Source organism: Propithecus coquereli, unplaced genomic scaffold (genome assembly GCF_000956105.1).
Source record: "Propithecus coquereli isolate 6110/MARCELLA unplaced genomic scaffold, Pcoq_1.0 Scaffold605, whole genome shotgun sequence".
In the NCBI taxonomy this organism is placed as follows: Eukaryota; Metazoa; Chordata; class Mammalia; order Primates; family Indriidae; genus Propithecus; species Propithecus coquereli.
In genome coordinates this window covers 417,361-440,375 of record NW_012152008.1, presented here as the reverse complement: position 1 = coordinate 440,375, position 23,015 = coordinate 417,361, and the positions used below count along the sequence as shown (strand labels likewise).

At 50.4% G+C, this 23,015-nt stretch overlaps 1 protein-coding gene across 1 annotated transcript in view; it reads left to right on the top strand.

Moving 5' to 3' along the window:
* NGEF (neuronal guanine nucleotide exchange factor) overlaps nt 1-23,015 on the top strand; it is a 103,046-nt gene that overhangs the window by 70,607 nt on the left and 9,424 nt on the right. Inside the window, exons 6-8 of the mRNA XM_012659348.1 lie at nt 18,163-18,322; nt 19,609-19,777; nt 20,968-21,097. Of these exons, the coding sequence (XP_012514802.1) occupies nt 18,163-18,322; nt 19,609-19,777; nt 20,968-21,097 (459 nt within the window). The remainder of the gene's footprint in view (nt 1-18,162; nt 18,323-19,608; nt 19,778-20,967; nt 21,098-23,015) is intronic.

Here is a 23,015-nt window from a genome sequence, read left to right as displayed (position 1 = left end):
TTTCTTTCTAATTTTAGTAGAGACGGGGTCTCGCTCTTGCTCAGGGTGGTTTCGAACTCCTGAGCTCAAACAATCCGCCCGCCTCGGCCTCCCAGACAGCTAGGATTACAGGCGTGAGCCACCGCGCCCGGCCTTTTTAAATGTTTTAAAATTAAATAAGTAACTCATTAATACACTTACAATGTTTAAAAAAACCACAAACAACGTAAATGTGCCTCGGCCGTTTCTTGGATCGTTGGTTCCCGCGGACAACCTGTTTCATCTGCTTGTCTCTCCCGACAAAGCACAGCCATGGCGCACCGTCGATTTGGGAGCTTAGACACTTGTTTTTGCTGCACCGTACTCAGCCGCGGTTTGGTTTTGGTCATAGCTTTTAGCGTCTTGCCTTTCCTGGACTTTTTAGACCTTTCAGCTTAATTTTCATAAAAACAATCTCTTTGCCCTGAAAATTCATTGTTTTTTATCATTAAGTGATGTAATTGCATCGCAGCTACAAGTGGCTTGAGTAAGTTTAAGGTGGAACGAGGGACAGGAAGTGCACACTCACCAGGTGGGGAGAGGCGTGCAAGGGGCTGCCCTGGGCCCGCGGATCGCAGCTTAGAGGGTGAAGGGTACAGGTGAACTCAGCAGTCTCTGGAGTAGAGGGTTCAGGAGCGCTTGTGTGCGCGTACGTCTCTGTGCTCCTGGGAGGTCGACTACGGCTGTAGGACAGACGTCTAGAACGGGAACTGCTGTCAGACGTGGAGTACATTGTGCTTGGTGGTGGGTGCTGCCCACTCGCCGTTTAAAAGGCAGTGCACGTTTACGCGGCCACCAGCAGTGCGTGCGGGGCCATTTCACACACCCTCCCTCGCCCTGTTGTTAAACCTCATTGTCTCTCTAATCTGTCGGCTGAGGAATCATATCTGGTGTTATCCTGCCCGTCCTTGGTGACTTGTGAACGTGAACATCTTTTCATATGTTCATTGGCCGTTTCCATTTCTTTATCTGTCATTTGCCTGTTCTTATCCTTTGCCCTTTTACTATGGGCTTGTTTATGTTTACCTTGATTTATAGCAGCTTTTTATACATTCTGGATATTAATTATTTTTAATATTTTCAAATGTTTTTTCCTGCAGTATAATATAGGGGAGACCGTAGAGTATGGGGTTACACACATAGTCACCAGCACCCAACTGCCTGGGTTTGATTCTCAGTTCCACTACTTCTTAGCTGTGTGGCCTTGGGCAAGTTACTTAACGTCTCTGTGCCTCGGTTGCCTTATCTGTAAAATGGGTATAGTCATAGTACCTACCCCTCAGGCTTGTGCAGATTAGGTAAGTATTAACAGTACAGATAAAGAGCTGGAGACACTGCCTGGCAAAAAGCTGATGTTGATCAAGGGCTTTCTTGCCTTCTCACTTTGTTCCTGGCATCTTTTTTTGGGGGGGACAGAGACTTGCTCTGTTGCCCGGGCTAGAGTGCCATGGCAACAGCCTAGCTCACAGCAACCTCAAACTCCTGGGCTCAAGCGATCCTCCTGCCTCAGCCTCCCGGATAGCTGGGACTACAGGCACGCGCCACCATGCCCGGCTAATTTTTTCTAAATATTTTTAGTTGTCTGGCTAATTTCTTTCTATTCTTAGTAGAGACAGGGTCTCACTCTTGCCCAGGTTGGTCTCGAACTCCTGACCTGGAGCTATCCTCCCGCCTCGGCCTCTCAGAGTGCTAGTCGTGGCATCTTTTTTCAACTAAAACTCTTTTTTCATTTTTATAGAAAATGTGTCAGTATTTTTATGTATTTAAACCTAATCTTGTGGACGTCGTGTCTTCTGATTAGAAAGGCCGTTCCCAAGAGCAAAGGCCGTTCCCTTTACAGTGAAAAGGTAACAGTTGGGAATATTATGAACAGCACAACAAGATAGTGCAGAATCTGCCAGAAACGAGAGCAGACGTTGCCACACGCACTGTGCTACTCCATAGGAGTGGGGCACGGCAGGAACACAAGGAATTGGAAAAACAAAATAAGGCTGATTGAAAACATTTTTGCTGAACATTGTATTCTCAAAAGCTGTGCGGCCCACTCTGGTAGCCACTGTGGCTGTCGAACATTTCTCGTGCGGTGAGTCCCAATTGAGATGTGCTGCATGTGTAAAATGCACAGCAAATTCAAAGAATTCAAAGAAATGAAAGGGATAAATGCAAAATTAAGTGAACTTCTAAGATGTCAGCTTGAGACATTAGGTGAAAACCTACCACAAACACACCCCTAAGGAGAACAGATTCGTAGAGACCCAAGAAGATACCCTGTAAAAGTTTTGATGAGACAAATGATTTTCTAGGAAAATATAAGCTACCAAAAATTTACTCAAAAATAAAAATTTTAAAGACACAAACATACCAGTGACCAAAAAAATCACCTGTAAGGGAGAAGTTGCACCCCGGTGACTACTGTTCAAAGCCCGAACAGTCCCATGTTACGTAGACCAGTCTACAGCAGTGCCGGCCAGCAGCACTTCCTGCAGCGATGGGTGTTCTGTGTCTGCATCTCCCAGAGTCACAGGCCATACCTGGCTGTTGAGCATTTGAAACATGGTTAGTGTAACTAAGGAACCAAGTGTTTAATTCTACTCAATTTAAACTAGCGTTTGTTTAGCCACATGCCGCTACTGTATTGGTTGGTGCAAGTCTAGAGCAGAGATCATCAAACTTTCTCTTAAAGGACCAAATGATAAATATTTTAGGCTTTGTAGGCTGTACCGTCTCTGTCAAAACCGCTCAGCTCTGCCGCTGTAGTGTGATATCGACTATAGACAATATGTAGAGGAATGTGTTCCAGTAAAACTTTATTTACAAATACAGGTGGCCCGCCCATAGGCTGTAGTTTGCTGACCCATGGTCTAAAGCATGGAAAAGAGAAATATTGGTAACCAAATCTGATAATTAGAGCACATAACACATGCAAAGATTTTTTAATCCACAATTATAGTAGAAGTACATGTGGGGATATGTGACACACACACACAAACACACGTAATCAAGAACACTCGTCTCTCAGTAATTAACAGAACTGAGAGACATAAAATCAGTAAATATGTAGAAGAATTGACCACCATCAACCAAATGGAGCTAATAAATATTTATAGAACACTGTGCCCAACAGTAGCAAAATACACTTTTTTTCCAAGTGCACAGAGAAACCATCACTAAGATAGACTTTAACACACAGTAACAAATGCAAAAGAATTGAAGTCATACAAAGTATGTTCCCTGACCCTAATGGAATTGAACTAGAAATCAATAACAAAGATAACAGCATCTCAAAACACTTGGAAATTAACACACTTCTAAATAATCCCTGGGTCAAAGAGAAAGTCTCAAGGACAGTTAGAAATATTTTTAAATGACTGAAAAGGAGTCTACAACATACCAAAATTGGCGGGATGCAGCAAAGCGGTGTTTCGAAGGAAATTTATAGCATTGTGCTTATTTAGGAAAGAAGATAGGCCTCAAGTCAATAAACTAAGCATTCTATCGGGACACTAGGCAGTGGAACGAGCAAGACAGAGCAAGCAGAAGGAAGGAAATAATACAAGAGCAAGAATCAATAAAACTGAAAATCAAAAAATAATGGAGAAAATCAATGAAACTGAAAGCTATTTCTTTGAAAAGATTAATAAAATTAATAAATCTCTACCAAGATTGACAAAAAACAGAGAAGATGTAAATTACCAGTGTTAGCAACGAAAGAGGAGGCGTGACAGACCCCACAGGCATTAAAAAGAATAATAAGGGAGTGCTATCACAGAGCTACACATATCAACGTGACAACTTAATGAAACAGACCAATTCCTCCAACTGACAACCACCAAAACTCATCCAAAATGAAATATAATAGATAACCGGAATAGTCCTGTAACTATTGAAGAAATTCAATTCTCACTTAAAACCTTTCAAAAAAATATAGCTACTCAGGAGGCTGAGGCTGGAGGATTGCTTGAGCCCAGGAATTCAAAGCCCACCTGGGCCAAATAGCAAGACCCTGTCTCTAAAATAAATAAATAAATAAACTAATAAAGAAACAAAATGCAATCTCCAGGCCTATGAATTTCCACTGGTAAATTCTACCAATCATTTAAAGTAGACGAAGTATTAATTCGGCCCATTCTTTTCCAGAAAATAGAAGGAGGACTGCTTTCCAAATTTTTATAAGGCCAGCATCACTTGATACAAAAATTAGAGAAAGACAATATAAGAATAGAAAACTACACACCAATATTCCTCATAAATATATATTTTAAAATTCTCAATAAAATATTAGCAATTGGAAAGTATATAAAAAGAATAATATACCATGACTAAGTGGATTCATCCTGGCAATGCAAGGTTAGTTAAATATTTGAAAATCAATCCATGTAACCCACCATGTTAATAGCCTAAAGAAGAAGTAACTACATGATTACTACAACAATTGATTCAGAAAAAGCATTTGACAAAATTCAATATTTGGTCATTATTAAAACTTTCAGCAAACTAGGAATAGAAGGGAAATTCTTTGACTTAATAAGGGACATCTACCAAACCTGCAACTAGTAGGTTTCCCCCAAGATTAGAAACAAGGGAAGGATGTCTGTTCACGCCACTCCTATTCAGCACCATGCCAGTGCAATCCTAGCCAGTGCAATAAGACAAGAAAAAGAAACAAAAGACATACAGTTTGGAAAGGAATAAATAAAACTGCCCCTGTTTACAGATGACATGATTGTCTACGTGGAAAATCCCAAGGAATCTACCAGAAAAACCTCTTAGAACTAACAGTAACTTTGCAAGGTTGCAGGATACAAGGTCAACACACAAATATCAATCATATTTCTGTATTCTAGCAATGAACTATTAGAAACCAGAATTAAAATAATCATACCATTTTCAGTAGATCCCCCCCAAAAAGAAATACTTAGGTCTAAATCTAACCAAACACGAACAGGATCTCTGTGCTGAAAACTACAAATCACTGATGAAAGGAATCAAAGCAAACCTGAATATATCAAGAGACAAACTGTTCATGGATTGGAAGCTTCAACGTAGTAAAGATATTCTTTCCTGGTGTTGATCTGTACATTTAATTAAGCTCCAATCAACATTCCAGCATTTATTGTGGCTGTAGATGAAATTATCCTAAAATTTATATAAAAAGGCAAGATAACTAGAAAAGCCTAAACAGTTTTGAAAAAGAAGAATGAAATTGAGAGAGTGGTACTATCTGTTTTTAAGACTTACTAAAAATTTTACATTAATGAAAACAGTGGAGTAACCATGAAAAGGTAGACACATAGATCAGCGGAACAGAACAGAAAGTCCAGAAATAGACCCACACAAATGTAGCCAGTTGATTTTTGACAAAAGGGTGAAGAAATCAATGGGCAAAGGATAATCTTTTTCACAAATATTGAACATCGATGTTGAAAAACCTAAACTTCATACTTTATACAAAAATTAATGCAAAGTGGATCATGGATCTAAATATAAAATGCAAAACTTTAAAGATTTTAGAGGAAAACATAGGAGAAAATCTTCATAACCTGAGGTTACGCAAAGAGTTCTCAAATGTGACACCATGAGCAATCATGCATAAAAGAAAAAAATTGATAAATTGGACTTGATCCAAGTTAAAAACTTTTGCCCTGCAAAAGACACTCTTAAGAGAATGAAAAGAGAAGCTACAGATGGGGAGAAAATATTTTCAAATCACTTATTTGACAAGGGACTTGCATTTAGAATACACAAAGAACTTGAAACTCAACAGCAAGAAAATAACAATCCCATTTAAAAATGGGCAAAAGACATAAATAGATACTTCACCAAAGATGTACAGAAGGCAACTGAGTACTGCATACTTGCTTTACAAGAGCTTAAAAATACTGGCAATACCAAGTGCTCCGTGTGAGGCACAGCAACTGGAACTCTAAGACGTGGCTGGTGGGGTTGCAAAATAGTGCGGCCACTCTGAAGAGCTGGTGGTTTCTCATGACGTTAAACATACACCTACCACAAGACCCAGCAGCCCCACTCCAGGGTTTACCCATGGCAGCATGGCGGCACTACCGACATTGGAGTTGCTAATTTGCTGCGGGGACTGCATCACAGAGGTCTAGCAGCATTCTTGGCTGCTACCCACAAGATGCCAGTAGCATCCCTACCCCAAGTCACGACAACCAAAATTGTCTCTAGATCTAGCCGAATGTCCCCTGGGGGCCAAAATTGCTCCTGCTTGAGAACCACTGCCCTAGAGAAATAAAAACTTATCTTCACAGAAAAGCTTGCACATGCATGCTTATTCATAATTGTCAAAAACTAGGAACAGCTCGAATGTGCTTTAACAGATAAACAAACCGGTACATACACACGATGGCATACCAAGCAATGAAAAGGAACAGACCTGCTACATGCAACGACTTGGATGAATCTTCAAGGCATTCCGCTGAGTGAAAGGAACCAGCAAGGTTACATGTGCTTCCGTTTATATGACATTCTGAAAAAAACCAAACTAGTGTTGGAAAACAGATCAGTGGTTGCCAGGGGTTAGGGGTTGGGGGAGAGCATGGTGACAATGGGACAGTACGGGGGCATTTGGTGAAGTGATGGAACTTTGAGTATCTGGTTGTACTGTGGGTTACATGAATCTATACGTATGTTATAATCCATAGAACTGTGCACCCCACAGGTCTATTTCACTGTATGATAATTTAAAAAGTAAAACATCAAAAGGGTTGAATGTCTTCAATTTCATTGTGTTCAACCTAACAAAATAAGTACTACCCAGCCCCCCCAAAAAATTAAAACATAGATCTAGGTCACTGTGAATTAAAGTAAAAAATTACATAGAACATAAGCAAATCAAATCTGGAGGTAGATTAAATGAATAATATACATTGCACAAGTATGAATTAATGCAACGATGGCGTAATATTTGGATGTTTGGGACCAAAATTTATCATATTGACAGGCCAGAGGAGAAAAATACACAGATCTTCAAAGAGGATGAAAGAGGAAATAGGGCATCTATTACCATCTAAATAAAACCCAGAAGGACACTTTTGAGATTTATAAAGAATATCTCAAATCTAGAACCAAAATCATGCTTAATGAATAATGGTTTGTGGTGGTGAAGGCAAGATGCGATGCTTGCTAACGCTATTTGATGTTGCTAGAGCTTCCAGAGGCAATAAGATAAGGAAAGGAGAAAGAGAGGAAGCCTTAAGGAAGGGAAGTCAAACCATCATCTGCCAGTGGTGGTCGCCTGCTTAAAAATCCTGAGGGAGTCAAACGAAAGTACTGACTCTAATGAGGCAGTTCTGGAGGTGGCTGGTTACAAGATAAATGTGCAAAAAGTAGTTGTTTTCATTACACGTGAGCAAAACCCAGACTTCAGTCAATCCGAAGGCTCTACCAGGAAGAGAAAGATGAGCACCCAGAGAAAACTGGGCAAAGCAGTTCACATAGAAAAAGTACAAATGGCCAATGAGCTGATGAAAAAAGGAAAAAAAATCAAACTCACTAGTGATCAAAGACGTACAAACTTGAGCAACGATGAGGTACTGTCTTCTGCTTTTCAAAATGACAGAGACTTCTGAATATATGTGTTTGAAGCCAAATAGTTTTGGGGGAATTTTTTTAAATGAGCACTCTCAAATACAGCTGATAGGAAGAGTGTATTTGTATCAAAACTAATAAGAATGTATTTGTACACTTTCTAGAATTTCTGTTTCTAGAAATTTGTCTTGCAAAATAATCAGACATGTACACAAGTATTTATTAATTAGGATGTTCATCCCAGCAAAAATTAGGAGAAAAATGCAGGGAAGAAACTTAAATGCCCAATGGTAGGGGAATGTTTAGTAGGATGGCATACAGCTATATATACAGAGATATACACATTAAAAAACATGCTTTCAAAGAAGGAAATAAGGTGAATATTCATGATACATAAAATTTTTTAAAAGCAAAATAGAATATTACATCTGTAGTAGAACGGGCATAGAAGATTTTTACTTTCTTTACACATTTTTGCTATTCCGATGGTTCAGATACAGATATTTAAAAATAAATGAGGACAGCCTCCCTGACGTGCAACATAGTTACAGCCAGCAGTGCGTAACGTGGGCACGCGGAGTCCAGCCTGTCTTGCTCTGCGTTTTTATAGTCTGACTTTTCATATTTATTTTAAAGAGCTTAATGTGCTTCTATTTTGTTAATATCTGATAACGGACATAAAACTGAGATCTTCAGATTGTGTGTTTCAAATCAGCGACTTCTGTATTAGATCTTTTTAAAAATATATTTATCAAAGCAAGACAGGCAACTCGTACTGCCAGCTCAATCTGTTGTCGGAACGTCTCTTCTTCTTTAGCTACAAAAGCAGCAGGTCGAGATGAATTACTGTTCACACAAGGAAAACATCCCACAGTGATGGTCTTTTGGAAGGCCTAAGTCTTAATCAGTCGTGGAAGAACCAGGATTTAAGAACAAAATACTGTAGCATGCTTTCCTCCTTTTCAAGTAAAAATTTTATGTAAAAAAATTTTAAGGAAAAATTAGGTGGCCGAAATTGGAGAGTGTTATTGAATAGGATTTTCCCAGTTTGGTTCCTTAACTTGTTCTAAAGCTCTTGGTTCCCACTCTTCTTTTGGGATGGTCTCTGAGTTACTATTTGAGGACCCAACAGTTTGAGAAAACAATTAGATTCAAATTAAAAGATTAGGAAGGAGGCAAGGGTAGAAAGGGTAGAGTGTCCCAGTGTGGGAGGCCGGCAGGCTTTTCTGGAACGTGGTGGGAAGTAGCAGAACGGAGAATTATGCTGAAGGGGGAGGGAAGAGGACTGTGGTCTCGGGAGGGGCAGGGGAGCATCACCGCTGCGACGGAATGTCCGCCGTCCAGCACTCTGCACTTGATCCTCCGCGCGCCTGGCACCTGCTGTCAGGAGAAACTGGAGGTGCCTGGAGCAGCCGCTCCTTCAGCGACCTGGGTCGTGGCCCCGGCATATGCAGGAACCTGCCCCCACAGAGGGGATAGAGAAAGATGGACTCGCCAGGGTCCCTGGTCCTGGTAGGCCGGATGTGCAGAGCTGAAAAAGTGAGCAGGGAGTGATACCGTGAGTGTCTGCAGGGGAACAGGGGCGTGCGCGCGCACGCGCACACACACACACACACACACACACACTCTCATGGGCGGCCTGCCCAGGCTGGTGCTTAGGATGGTGGCAGGGCCCCAGCGTGCCCAGACAGGACTGGCGGCTTTGTCCTGCTGCGAAACGAGAAGGGAGGGACCCAGAGGTGGCCCTGTGCAGATGTGCTGTAACTCGTAGTCTGAGTCTGCAGCCACTGACATCAGAATTGTATTTTTGTTGTTTCTCAACCTATTTTTACAACTTAGAACTTAAATGTATTTACTTTTTTCTTCCCCCAAAAGAAAACTGTCCACTTTAGAAGGAAATTACTTAGGGTTTTTACTATGATGGACCCCTATGCAAAAAATTAAGTTGTGATTGTTATTTTATTTACTAACCCTCACTGAACCATACATTTGTCTCTTTAGGACAAGCCTTAACAATTCAGCAAGAGTCCTAAATCAGGAGGGACATGCTTTGAGCTCCACAGTAGCCCTCACCTGCAACATCAGATATCTCCCGGCCTATCTGATTTGAAAGCAAACACCAGGAACTGTTTTAACGAAGTGGCGAAGTCGGTAGTTATTTTTTAAAGTAATCTTTTGGCTAAATAATACATGCGCCTGATGTAAAGTTCAGAAGGAGCAAAAGGATTAGCAGTGAAGGGAAGCCTCTCTCCCACCCCTGTCCCCAAGCCAGCTGGTTCCCTCCTTGGACACGTATTTAGGGCGAGTATGCAGTCTGTGTGTGTATGGGCGCGCGTGTACAGGCATGTTACGCAGATGGCAAACTACTATGCACATTGTTCTGCACCTTTTTTTTTCACTTAGCAAAATATTTATTGTATCTTTCCATGTCAATCCCAATAGAGCATCTTCATTTTTTGTGGGGCTCCACTGTTAAGATGTTCCATCATTTATTAACCAGTCCCCTGTTGATGGACATTTGCAATTAGAAATGTTGGGTATGAAGTATGTTCATTGCAGCATTATTTATAATGATGACAGATTCGACATCTGCACAATGGAATGTTGTGAGAATTGCTATGTGGAACTGGGTTAAAGGTTAAAGGTTTTTTAAATTTTGAGACCGGGCTCAGTGGCTCATGCCTATAATCCCAGCAATTTGGGAGGCTGAGGTGGGAGGATGGCTTGAGGCCAGGAGTTTAAGACCAGCCCGGGCAACATAGCAAGACCTTATCTTGCAAAAAATAGAAAACTTAGCCGAGCATGGTGGCTCATGCCTGTAGTCCCAGCTACTCAGGAGGCTGAGATGGGAGGATCACTTGAGCCCAGGAGCTTAAGGCTGCAGTGAGCTATGATGATGCCACTGCACTCCAGCCTGGATGATAGAGTGAGACCCTATCTCTTAAAAAAAATTTTTTTTTGAAAAGATACTGCCTAATTATCTTCACATTCTATCCACGTATGAGTGTACATGTTCCCTACCCCCAATATGGTACCTTCCCCAACTGTTATAGCTTGTCCCAGTGTGCTAGATCAAAATGGTATCTCATTATGGCTTTAACATACATTTCTCTTACCATGAGTGAGGCTGAACATGTTTTCAAGCATGCATCTTTTTTTATTTATACATACCTATTTCAGTATGTAAACCTTTTAGCAAATGATTTTATGAACCACATCATCTCGAGGAAACGTAGTAGCTGGCATTTGTGACCACTGTGAGCACTGAGGATTGGGCGTGGGCTGCGGGGACAGGGGCATGGCCGGCCCCCAGCGTCTGCGTTTAATCTGTGACTCCCCCACCTCACCCCGTCCCGCAGCGGCACGAGGAGGTAGTTGTCACTCCCCGTCGTACAGCAGGCCGTGGGCGTGGCCCGCTGAGCCAACGGGGCCTCGGCCTGGGCTTGCGCTGCTCTCGCAGCTAGCTCGGTCCAGCCCTGCTGGCGTTGCCCGATTCGCTGGAGACCGCACTGCGGCAGGTCAGGGCTCGGGCTCTGGAGTTGGACTTTATCATCATTGTTCACAGAAGAAAGATAGGCTTTTAGGGGTTTCTTCTTAACTGGAAGCCTTTGTAAAGTCACTTCTGTGAACCTGGATGCCTGTGGTGTATAAATGACTGCACCAGCCTCAGGAACTAGGCCACTGTGTGGCAGTGCGGCCGTCCCGGGGAAAGCAGCGATTTGCAGAGTGAGGATCAGATCCACTGGGGCGGCTGCTCTGAGGGGCCGTCGCAGGGAACAGGAGGCCTGCGCCATCCCTTTCTCTGGCTCCGCTGACATCCCTAATGCTTAGGACTTGGGGACAGACGCAAAAAGAGAGGTTCTCACGGAGGCTCTGGGGCTGGAGCCCCCACTCCTGGACACTAGGGGTGCCCGGACTCGGGCGAGCCTCAGAGTCACCAGGGCATCTCATTAAAAACAGGTTATCGGTGGGTCTAGGGAGGGGCCTGGGAATCTGCATTTTTAACAAACCTGCCAGGGACATGCTGAGAAATACTGACTTTTTTCTCCTTTTTGCCTGGCTAACTTTTACTGGTTCTTTGGTCGGCCCCTTCCAGGACTGCATGTCCGGCCCCGAGGAGGAGGAGGGACAGAGTTCTGGGAGCTGGATGGGAGACCAGGGGGCGCCTTAGCTCGGGCTGCTGTGACAGAGCACTGCAGACCAGAGGGCTTGAACGACACACTTTACTTTCTCACAGCTCTGGAGGCTGGAGGCTCCAGGCCGAGGTGCCGGCCGGGCTGGTTTCTGGTGAGGGCTCCCTCCGTGGCTCGTAGACGGCTCCTCTCCCGGTGTCCTCCCCCAGACTCCCCCGCACTCGCTCTTGGTGTCTCTTCCACTTAGACAGACACTGGCCCTATCGCATCACCCTCGTGCCTCGTTCAACCTTCCATAGTGCCTTGAAGGCCCGGTCTCCACATAGTCACGTTAGGGTTAGAGCTGCAACATGTGAATTCTGGGGGGACATGGTTGGTCTGTAACCAGTGGGGAAATGCAGGCTGCTTGAGAAGATCCATTCTGTTCACCCGTCGGGGGTTCGGACAGGAGCTCAGACCAGGCCCCCTCGCATAGTCCATCCATCTGGGAAGGGCCTGGCCCTGGGGCAGATGTGAAGGGGCCTCCCAGGACCCTGGGGAGGAGGGGGATGCTTTTGTTCCTGGCTGTGAGGAAGGGAGCAGGCAGCCAGTAAACCGGGGCTTGCGTCCATGGTCTGCTGGCCTTTGGCTCTGACCCTGCAGCGATCAGCCCGGTAACTCAGATGCCACAGCATCGCTATATACCGAAGCACCAAAGACAGTGGTCTTTCGTTAACACGGAGGTCAGGGGAAACCAAAACACCAGTGGAAATGAGGGCGCCGTGCTCGATGCGGGGGGGGGGAGCTCCGTAGAGAGCCCTGGGTTGTAAGACAGCGTGGGTAAAGGGCCAGCCAGGGAAATTGTCCAGCCTGAGCTTTGCTGGTGACAGGAGAATGAAGGGTGATACCAGTGGGAATGTAGGTGCAGGATTGGGGGACAAGGAAGGGGAGCTTGGTTGGCCAGACAATGAGGACCGTGTTTGGCAACAGACTGCAAGAGACACCGAATTGTCTTAAGTCAGACACTCAGAGGCCAGTAAACTGAGTTTTTAAAGTGCAGTGTTCCAGCCAGGCATGCGGCTCATGCCTGTAATCTTGGTGTTTTGGGAGGCTGAGGCAGGAGGATCCCTTGAGGCCAGGAGTTCAAGACCAGCCTAGGCAATGTAGTGAGACCCCGTCTCTACATTAAAAATAAAACAAAAAACTTAGCCGGGTGTGGTGGCGCACACCTGTAGTCTCAGCTACTCAGGAGGGTCACTTGAGCCCAGGAGTTCGAGGCTGCAGTGAGCTATGATCCAGCTACTGGACTCTAGCTTGGGTGACAGAGGGAGACCCTGTCTAAAAAATATATATATATATATATTTTATAAAATAAAGTACAGTCTTTGTGAGTTAGGGGCAGGCTACTCAGCCTTCCTCGATGGAAGTGGGTTGGTTCCTCCAGACTTCCTTGGTGTCCCTACTTCCTCTTTCCTGTCCCCTTGCTGATGGGGTAGGGGTCTCCTTTGTTTTTTTGAATGTGTTGCTTGAACAGGTGGGCCTGGGTGGCCCTAATTCTGGACACTTGGCCAGTCCTGAGGCCGTGCGACGTCACCAATGCACAGCAGCCCTTGTGCCCTGCTCGCCTGGCCTCAGGCCCTGGCCCCGGCCACACCCCGGGGCAGCTTAGCGTTGAGTGCCTCTGTGAGGTGTTCTCCACTCAGCGGGTTGGGTGCTGGCCTGGGGTCTCCAGTCTTGGGGGTCTCTTGGGGGGTGGGGGAGACGCCCCCTGACCGAGGGTAACCCCGGTCATCTGAGATGCTCCATGATGTCAGTCAGAGAAAAATCTAAATTTACAGGAAAAATAGGACCCAGTGCTTCCTGACCTCAGTGGGGTGGGCCCTGTTGGGAGATGGGCATGGCTTCTGTCCCGCAGGCCGCTGGGGAGCAAGCTCAGGCTGCGACTCTGGCCCATCCTCAGTCCGTCCCCACACAGCTGCCAGGGGAGGGCTTGAGAATGCGCAACAGAGCCTGGCGGTCTCACTCGACCTTCAGTGGGGGCTCCCGGCCCATGCCTAGGAGCCCCCCGAGCCTCACCCGCCTCCCCACTGCCATCCTGTCCCCACCTCCTCTGACCCCGTCCCTTCTCTGCTCTGGCCTTGGCACTCCTGGGAATGGGCTTTCTTGTTGTCCTTTGGGACCCAGCCCCAGTGATACCTCCTGAGACAGGCCCTCTTTGGCCCCTCTGGCCACCGTTAGCGAAGGCAGCACACAGACATTGGATCAGCCGTGAGCCCAGAACATCCGTCAGGTGCTTTGAGACAGCCGGGCCCCTGGCTGAGCACTTCCCATCAGGAACCTCACTTCCTGGCAGCAACCGGATGAGACAGGCACTGTTGTTCCCATTTCGCACATATGGAAACTGAGGCTTAGCAGGATGAGGAATTCTCACGGAGGGCAAGAGGTTCTGGCTAACTCCCAAGACCAAGGCCTTAGCCCATCTGCCGCTCAGCCGCCCATAGTGGACGCCGCAGCCCTTACCAATTGCAAAGCCACCTCCACGGGGCCCGCCCAGGCAATGTGCAGGGATAATGGGAGTTTGTTCCTCACAAAGAACCCAGGGCAGGAATGCACGCAGTCGCAGCAGAAGTGGGAAAACTCGGGAAGTGTAATGTGATTGTCGACAGGTATCAAACAGACTGGTCAAGAGCTCAGAGTGCCACTCGGAGACCTGGCTGTGATTCACACAATTTGGGGCAGTCTAAATGAGCACCCCCGAAGATATCGACCCCACGTGCGCGCCCGCGGTGGGAGGGCTCAGGAAGCAGCCGCTGCAGAGGCAGGTGGGGCCCGAAGTAGCCCGCCACGGAGCAGGGGTGCAGGCGGGTCGGGTGGCCAGTTCCATAGAGGAGGAGGTGAGCCCCCCACACTCGCATCCACACGCACACACACACTCACACACACACACCCATCCACACACACACACCCCACACTCGCACACACCCATCCACAAACACACCCCACACTCACACGCACACACCCATCCACAAACACACCCCACACTCACACGCACACACCCATCCACACACACACCCCCCACACACGCACACGCCCATCCACACACACACCCCCCACACACGCACACGCCCATCCACACACACACCCCCCACACACGCACACGCCCATCCACACACACGCATACATACACCCGTGCACACGCCTATCTACGCACACACTCACACGGGCACACACCCCCATCCTGGCGGCTGCTCCTTATCCTTGCCACCTACCCGCCGTGTGTCACTGACTCTCCACTGCCCTGGGACGTAGGTGCCGTAGCGGCAGCAGGGACTTTGCCAAGTTCCCCGCTGAGCGCTCAGTGTCCAGCCCAGTGCCTGGCGCTCGGCAGGGCTCAGTAAGCGTTTGCGGAGCGGATGGACGCACGAGTGAGAGGACGAGGGAAGACGGAGCAGAGCCTGGGTCCCTCGGCGGCCCTGCGCACGGACGTGACCGTGCTGGGGAAGGACGACGACACGGATGCGCCAAACAGTCCGGCAGGTGAACTGAGGGCGAACGCCTGTAACCGGCGAGGGCGGGGTGAGCGTGTGAGTGGGGCCCAGCCGTGCCCCTCGGCGTGATTCCGGCCCGGCGCGCTTCTGCCAGCTGCCCCGGCCTTGTCCTTCCAACATCGGGACGAAGATGTCAGCAGCCGGGGAGCCACGGGGCACGTGCAGACGTCATCCCGGGGGTCTCCACCTGGGTCTCCGCCTCGTCCTCCGGGGAGGTGCAGTTTAGCAGACGTGCCTGTCTCGGGGATGCCGTGTTTGGGGCATGGGGGCTTTTCCCCTCGGTGTCTGTACCACTCATCCGTGCCAGTGGTGTTGGTTGTGCTGCCTGGAACTTGGGAGCTGCAACCACTTGACATTTGGTTAAAAACATTTAAATTTAGCAGCAGGAAAATGAGCTCATCGCAGCATCTGTAACAGAGAAGCTTTCGGGAAACTTGTCGCGCAACGGAGCATGACTCTTGCCAGGCCGGGCTCGGCCGCCGTCAGTGCCAGGGCTGCAGCTCCGCTAGTGAGGCCAGTGCCCTGTGCTTTGTGTAGCTTCTTATTTTTAGGCAGACTCGGCAGGTGACATGTGGGGACAGTTACAGAGAGGCCACGGGCTCATTCAGTGTCTCACGTCAGGAGCAGACATGGGCACCCAGGTGGGCCACACTGAGGAGGTGGCCCAAGGTCTGTCCTTGGCAGGTGGCCTGAAGCACTGTCAGTGTGAGCTCGCTCACTGTTGCTGGATGGGTTTGTGCCATATATGGGGCGTCCCCAACTTACAGATACGTTCCTTGTGTCCAAGTGCTTTGCCAGGTTGGCCGTGGGGCAGAGCTTTGCAGGGAAGCCACGGGGAGGCTCCCAGCAGGCCCATGGCCAGCAAGGGCTCAGTTAACCCCTACACTACCTGGGAGGTGCAGAATCTCTGCCCTTCCAGCCTCTAGCTGTGTGACTTTGGGGCATAACTTCGCCTCTCTGTATCTGCTTCCTTTCAGTGAAACGGGAGCTTCCGTCATGCTCCCTGGGGCCTGGCAGGATTAAATGAGACGGCGTGTGCAACCCACCACTCCAGGGCCCACTGCGTTCTGGGATCAAACACTCCCTAGCCCCGGAGCTCGCACGTCCACTGCCAGGGCCTCGAACCCTGGGCTGGGGTTGCTGACCAGTGGGGAGGTTGGAGGGGGCCCCAAAGGGAGTGAGATGTGGGGCGGGTGGGACCCAGGGGGGACCAGAGCCCCCGTGGTCCTCCCCCCTCTGGGGTTCTGTCCCTCCTTCCTCTGGCCATGTTGGCTTCCGAGGACTTGGGGGGCGTAGAGTGACAGAGATGGTTCTTCCGCAGCTGTGGCGCCAGAAGGTGTCAGCAGGGCCAGGCGCGGCGGCTCACGCCTGTAATCCCAGCAGTTTGGGAGGCTGAGGCGGGAGGATATCTTGAGGCCAGGAGTTTGAGAACAGCCTGGGCAACATGGCTGTTTTAAACAGAACTTGTCTGTTTAAAAAGAAAAAAAAAATGGCAGGCTGTGCCCTCCAGGGCACCGGGGGAGAATCCTTCTTGCGTCTTCCCACTCCTGGCGCTGGTGGCTGCAGCACTCCCGCCTCGGCCTCCGCCTCCTCTGTGTGTCAAAGCTCCCTCAGCTGCTCTGTTATAAAGACACCTGTCATTGGGTTCAGGGCTCAACCTGAATCCAGGACGATCTCACCTCCAAATAAGGTGACAATCACTGGTACTGGGGGTGAGCACGCGGACATAGCTTCTTTGGGGCCGCAGTTCAACCCGATGCGCTCTCCCTTCTGGAAGGCACTGTGGGGCCTGAGCCAGGCCTCAGTCACGGAACATCAGAGGGTGATGGGGGAGAGGAAGGTGGGGACGGTCCCAGGCTGGTCTCAGAAGGGTTGTTGGGCTCATTGGTAAACAAGGACAGGAGGGGAGCCAGGACCCACCGCTTGTATTTGCAGAATGACACGAGAGAACAGAGCCTCCTGTGGTTTTGCTGTGTTCACAGGTTCAGTAGTCGGGGCACAGTCATGATGTCGAATGAAGCTGCCTCCGCTAAGTTTACGCGATTATAGATTTCTTTCTTTTCCAAAATGAAAATTGCTTTATTGATTACATTATAGAATCAGACCATAAAAGTAAAAATATATGCTTGTTGTGAAATTTTCAGAGAATTTAAAAGGTGAAAACAGGCTGGGTGCAGTGGCTCACTCCTGTAATCCCAGCACTCTGGGAGGCCAAGGCAGGAGGATCGCTTGAGGTCAGGAGTTCGAGACCAGCCTCAGCAAGAGTGAGACCCCGTCTCTACTAGCTGGGTGTGGTGGCGCACACTTGTAGTACCAGCTACTGAGGAGGCTGAGGCAGGAGGATCGCTTGAGCCCAGGAGTCTGAGGTTGCTGTGAGCTGTGATGATGCCACTGCACTCTAGCGAGGGTGACAGAGCGAGACTCTGTCTCAAAACAAAAAAAGGTAAAAAGAAAAGAGTAAAATCACCCCAGATTCCACTCCTGTGACGCCTGTGGTGGACACCGTGGCATTTTCTTTCCAGACGTTTTTCTGGGCATGGGGATATAGATTCCCCTTCCTTGCTGACTTTCACACCAATTCCACACCTGGAAACACAGCCCTTGGCAGCTGTCTGGGCTCCCTTGTCCATAATCCGGACCTTAGGCTGTCTCTGGTGGCCTATGGCAAACCACGAGTGTGTTCCTTCACAGGGAGCAGCCACTGTGCCCTTTTGCCAGGGGGCTGGTGTACCCCGGGGGAAGAATGGCCTCATCGCCGCCCCATGGCCACGTGTGGGGGCAGCCGCACCCCTCGCCGGGCAGTACAGGCCTCAGCAGCAGGCGGTTTTTCCTCTTGGACTCTGCAGAGCATCTCTGGCTCCTCTCCGTCTTAGCACAAGGGTGCGCCTTCACGGGCGGCACCCGGCGGTAACCTCCAGGTCTCCCTGCTGCAGGCCATGTTCGAGCTGGTCACCTCCGAGGCCTCCTACTACAAGAGCCTGAACCTGCTCGTGTCCCACTTCATGGAGAACGAGCGGCTGAAGAAGATCCTGCACCCGTCCGAGGCGCACATCCTCTTCTCCAACGTCCTGGACGTCCTGGCCGTCAGGAGCGGTGAGGACGCTGGCGACAGCCACCTGCCTTGGGGCCCTTCTCCACGCCTGGGGCACAGCCAAAGCCAGTGACAAGTGCTCATGACGCTGGCTTCTCTAATTCTGTATGTTTGGAATTTTCCATAATAAAATAAAAATAAATAAAAATGCAAATCCAAGATCACCACCACTCCGTCCCAGCAGGGCAGCCAGCTCGTCCCCTGGGTCCCTTCCCTCAGCATGTGAGCTCTGAGTGTCCCACACGCAGCTGTGTGCTGGAGAGCCCTCAGCCAGGCTGCAGTGACCTTGAGTCTGGCTCTTTTATGCATAAAACCCACGGTCAGGCGAGCTTAAGTCAGGCAGGCCAAGGTGTCTGTGTAAGCCCGGGCTCGGTGCGCAGGGCCCCGAGACGCTCTGCGGGCCAGTGCACAGCGTGGTCCTGCTGTCACGCTTTCCTTCTCCCCCGGGTTGCGTTTGCTGTGGGCCTGTGTGGAGGGTGGCCGAGCCGCGGTGGCGGAAGAGTGCCATCTAGTCTCTGAATCTTGTGAAGAAGGATCGAACTCCAGTCGTGTTGCAGGATAAAACATCCACTGGCCCTTCCACGGTACACTGTGGAATTTTGCAGCTCAGAGCCGCACGGGGGTGCACGGGGCCAGCCCCCCGTGCTTGGACGTGACGCCACGGCGTGACATGGGCAGCCTCTCCCTGAGCATGAGGCTGCTCCACGTCGCCTGTGGCGCCCTGGGGGCTGCTCGCTCCCCTGGGCTCGCCCGAGTGGGTCCCTCTTCCGTGCTGACGCTGACCCTTCCTTTTGCAGCCCGTCCACGTCCTCGTGGCAGCCCCAGGCAGTGGATTTGGGAGGTGACAGCTGACTGGGGCCAAGGTAGCTTGTGAGACCCCTCGGCCACTACACTTCTTCTTTATGTGTGTGTTTGTATTTCACCATGGAAAATTCCAAACGCGCAGAAGTAGGGAAACCCGCGCGAGGAGCCCCATGCACTGGTCACCGGCTCCGGCAGCGGCCAGCACAGGGGTCTGAAGCAGACCTTCATCCTCGTCCATCTCCCCCACTGATACGTCAGTGTGACCTAAAAGATAAGGTCCCTCCTCCCAGTGCTACTAATGCTATTAGCCACCCAAAAAACAAACAATAACTCCTTGAAGTGATCGGATGTGCCGCCGGCGCTCAGGCGCCCCTGCTGGGCAATCCCGCGGTGTGCAGCGCATCCTACACGGGGCTGGCCAAGCCAGGCCTGCACGCCGCCCTGGGTGGGACTGTCCCTGACCCTCTGCCACCCTCAACCCGAGCCGCTGCCTCCTGCAGGTTTCTCTTGGAGCTGGAGCACCGGATGGAGGAGAACATTGTCATCTCGGACGTGTGCGACATCGTGTACCATTACGCGGCCAACCACTTCTCCGTGTACATCACCTACGTCAGCAACCAGACCTACCAGGAGAGGACGTGCAAGCAGCTGCTGTGAGTGTGCCCGGCGCGGGCGCAGGGCGGGGGCTCGCCCGGGCTAGCGGCGGGAGCGGCGGCCTAGACGCCTCCTGCCGCGCGGGCACCTTTGTCTTCTGCCTCTGCTTCCCGAAGTCCAAATGGGCCACAGAAGTCGGCCCGGCTGGTGATAGTGCCCAAACCAGCACGTTCCAGGGCATTTTGGTGTCGCTAGAGAAGCGTTAACCCCACCTGACCCCAGAGGGTCAGACACAGCCCCCGCTGAGCCTGTGTCAGAGCAGCCGGGCAGAGTTCTGGGGTAGAAAGGACAGCGTGAGGCCAGCTGGGCGGTTCAAGGCCCGGGACGGCAGGGGAGTGGGTTTGAACTGGCGACAAGGGCAAGGATGGGGCGGGAAGGGGTCTCCTTGCTGGTTATCCAGCAGTGCCCTTGAATTCACTGCTGATCTGCCCATTTATGGGCATGAAGTGGGCATATTTATTTGGGGTTTCAGTTGACAAGAGAATTTTTCAGTCCACCTGCTCTTGAATTCTTCGCGCTGATACGCCAGGCTCCCGCCACTGGGTTAGCCAGGGAGGCGTCCTCAGCTCCACCCAGAGGTGTCAAGGGCCGTCCGAGCACTAACTCCTGAACCACACTTCCCTGGCTTTTCCATCAAGCCACACAGTGACTTGTGAACGTTGTCAACTTTGAGTATTTGGGCGTTTGGGTATTTTAGCAGCAGGTGTAAAACACCTGGAATCTGAGGGGGCCGACATGCTGTTTTGAGGACAGACATTGGGAGGACAAGCGCACAGCAGAACAGCAATCTACCCGTGGCAGTGCCCAGGAGTCCGCTGGGGTGGCCCTTCCCCGTGCCGCGCAAGTGCAGAGTGACAGGCAGAGTGCGCCTGTCCCTGTGGCCACGTGGGTTTACCTTGCCACAGCCCCCTGCCAGGCAAAACCATCTAATTGTGCCTCTGATTCACAGCCTTGGCCACCCGAGCACTCGCCCTCCCACACACAGTGCATTTTGCTAGGTCTTCGTGGCCGGGCATGTGAAGCCACTGTTGTTACTTGACTTGTACATGAACATTTATTTTCCATTTGAAGAAAGAAAGACACGGGCATGTTTTCCCTGCCTGTGGGTCATCTGGCTCCCGGGAGGCCGTCAGCGGGGTGCAAATGCCTCTCCGAGCCCAGGGACCCACTCCCATGTCTGCGTCCCCAGCCAGGAGAAGGCGGCTTTTCGGGAGCTGATCACGCAGCTGGAGCTGGACCCCAAGTGCAAGGGGCTGCCCTTCTCCTCCTTCCTCATCCTGCCCTTCCAGAGGATCACACGCCTCAAGCTGCTGGTGCAGGTACGCCTGGTCCTTGCCGTGCCAACGGCTTCGCCGCCGCCCTCGCTTCAGGTCGCTTCTGTGGTCACACCGGGCTCTTCTGGCTCTCTAGGAAGTCCACCTGCTCGACACACACCAATTAAGCTCCTACTGTGTGCCAAGCACATTCCTGGGCAGTGGGGGCTCAGCTCCTGCCCTCAGGGAACCACATTCTGGAGGGGAGAGATCACACACACACACACACACACACACACACACACACACACAGAGCCAGGAGGTAGGTGTGGCCATGAGACAGTGAAATGGGGGATACAATAGAGGGGACTGCCTGGCCACTGCCAGTTGCAGGGGGTGGGGGGCTGTCAAGAAAGACAAGTGACATTTAAGCTGAAACTTGGCTGACAGGGAGGAGCTGGCTGGGTGATGATCTGGAGGAAAGAGTATTCTACCCCGAGGGAGCTGCTTGTGCAAAGGCCCTGGGGCAGCCAGGTTTGTGGACAGAAAGGCCAGCAGTGAGCTTGGGGAACGTGACGGGAGTGACTATATAGAGCTATGGACAGAGGCAGACCCGGGGCCTGGGGGGGCAGGTGAGATAGTGGGTTCTGTCCTCAGTGTGACAGGGGCCACCTGATCAGACTGACTTTGTAACAGCTCCCTGGGGCTGCTGTAGAGGGTGAGGGCAGCAGAAGGGGTTAACCTTGGCTGGAGGGGCAGGGTCGGGGAGTGGAGACCTGGAGGGAACTCGGGAATTGTAATCAGGGACTTGCTGAGAGGGAAGAACCAAGGGTGACCCCTCAGCTTTTAGCCTCAGCAGCTCAAGGTGTGCCGCACTGCCAAGGTGGGGAAGGCCAGGCGGGGAGCGCTTGGGGTTCAGTGCAGAAGAAGTTGAGCTTGAGGTGGCTTCGAGCAGCTGCATGTCCAAGGTCAGCGTTAAAGGGAGGAGTCAGGGCAGGAGCCTTCGGCATCTGGGTGGTATTTAATAGAAGAGACCACCAAGGAAGGAGAAAGGGGGGCCGAGACCAAGCCAGGCCCAGGGAGGGAGGAGAAGAGGGAGGAGGAGCGGGAGGGAGGAGGAGATCCAGGGTTGGTGGAGCCTGGCGAGGCTGGGACCTCCTGGGAAGGGGGCCCCAGCCAGGCCCAGGGAGGCAGGATGGAGAGCCCCGCCCCCCTGGCCCATGCTGGGGACGGTCTGCTCACGTCCTGGGCAGAGGAAGCCACAGGCAACCAGGCAGATGAAGGGTCAGGCTGAGATGGTGACCTGGAGGTCAGAGGTCAGACAGGAGGGAGTGCAAACACCAGGGCTCAGCCAGCTCCAGAAAGGCAGTGGCAAAGAGGGGAGGGGAAGGGCCAGGCGCTCCAGACCAAAGGGACAGGTGTGGGAAGCAGCCGGCGTGGGGAGGGGGACACAACGTGGGAAACAACGCCCGGCCAGCTCAAATCATAAGACGCCGTGAGCCAGGGGTTCCGTGCAAAGTTTTTTAACCTGGAAAAACTGAAGCAGAAGACGGTAACCTTTCCTAATTATGCAGAGAAAGATATTTTAAAGAAATTGTACAGGAAAAGAGCATATACGGATGTATAAAAATCTTAACTTTTGTAAAGCGAAAACCAGCAAAACTGAGGTTAGAAACTGCGGCAACCCTGTTATCAGGAAAACAGTGGAATCGGGGGGCCTCGGGGCGGGGCTCGGAGGAGGGCAGGTGCCAGGGCGTCCAGGTAGAACTGCAGGTCACCGCACCAGGCAGGGCACTGGGGGGCAGCGCGCCAGGCTGAAGAACCTGCTGTCTCCATTTGAGGCCACCAGTGTGACCTGGTCAGATGGAGCTTTTGGTCCAGCGAGTGAAGATGGAGGCTGAACTGTTCTGCTCAGCTCAGATCTGGAGAAGGCGGCGGTTAGTGACAGGGCTTGGTGACCAGCCATGTGCGGCAGGGAAGGAAC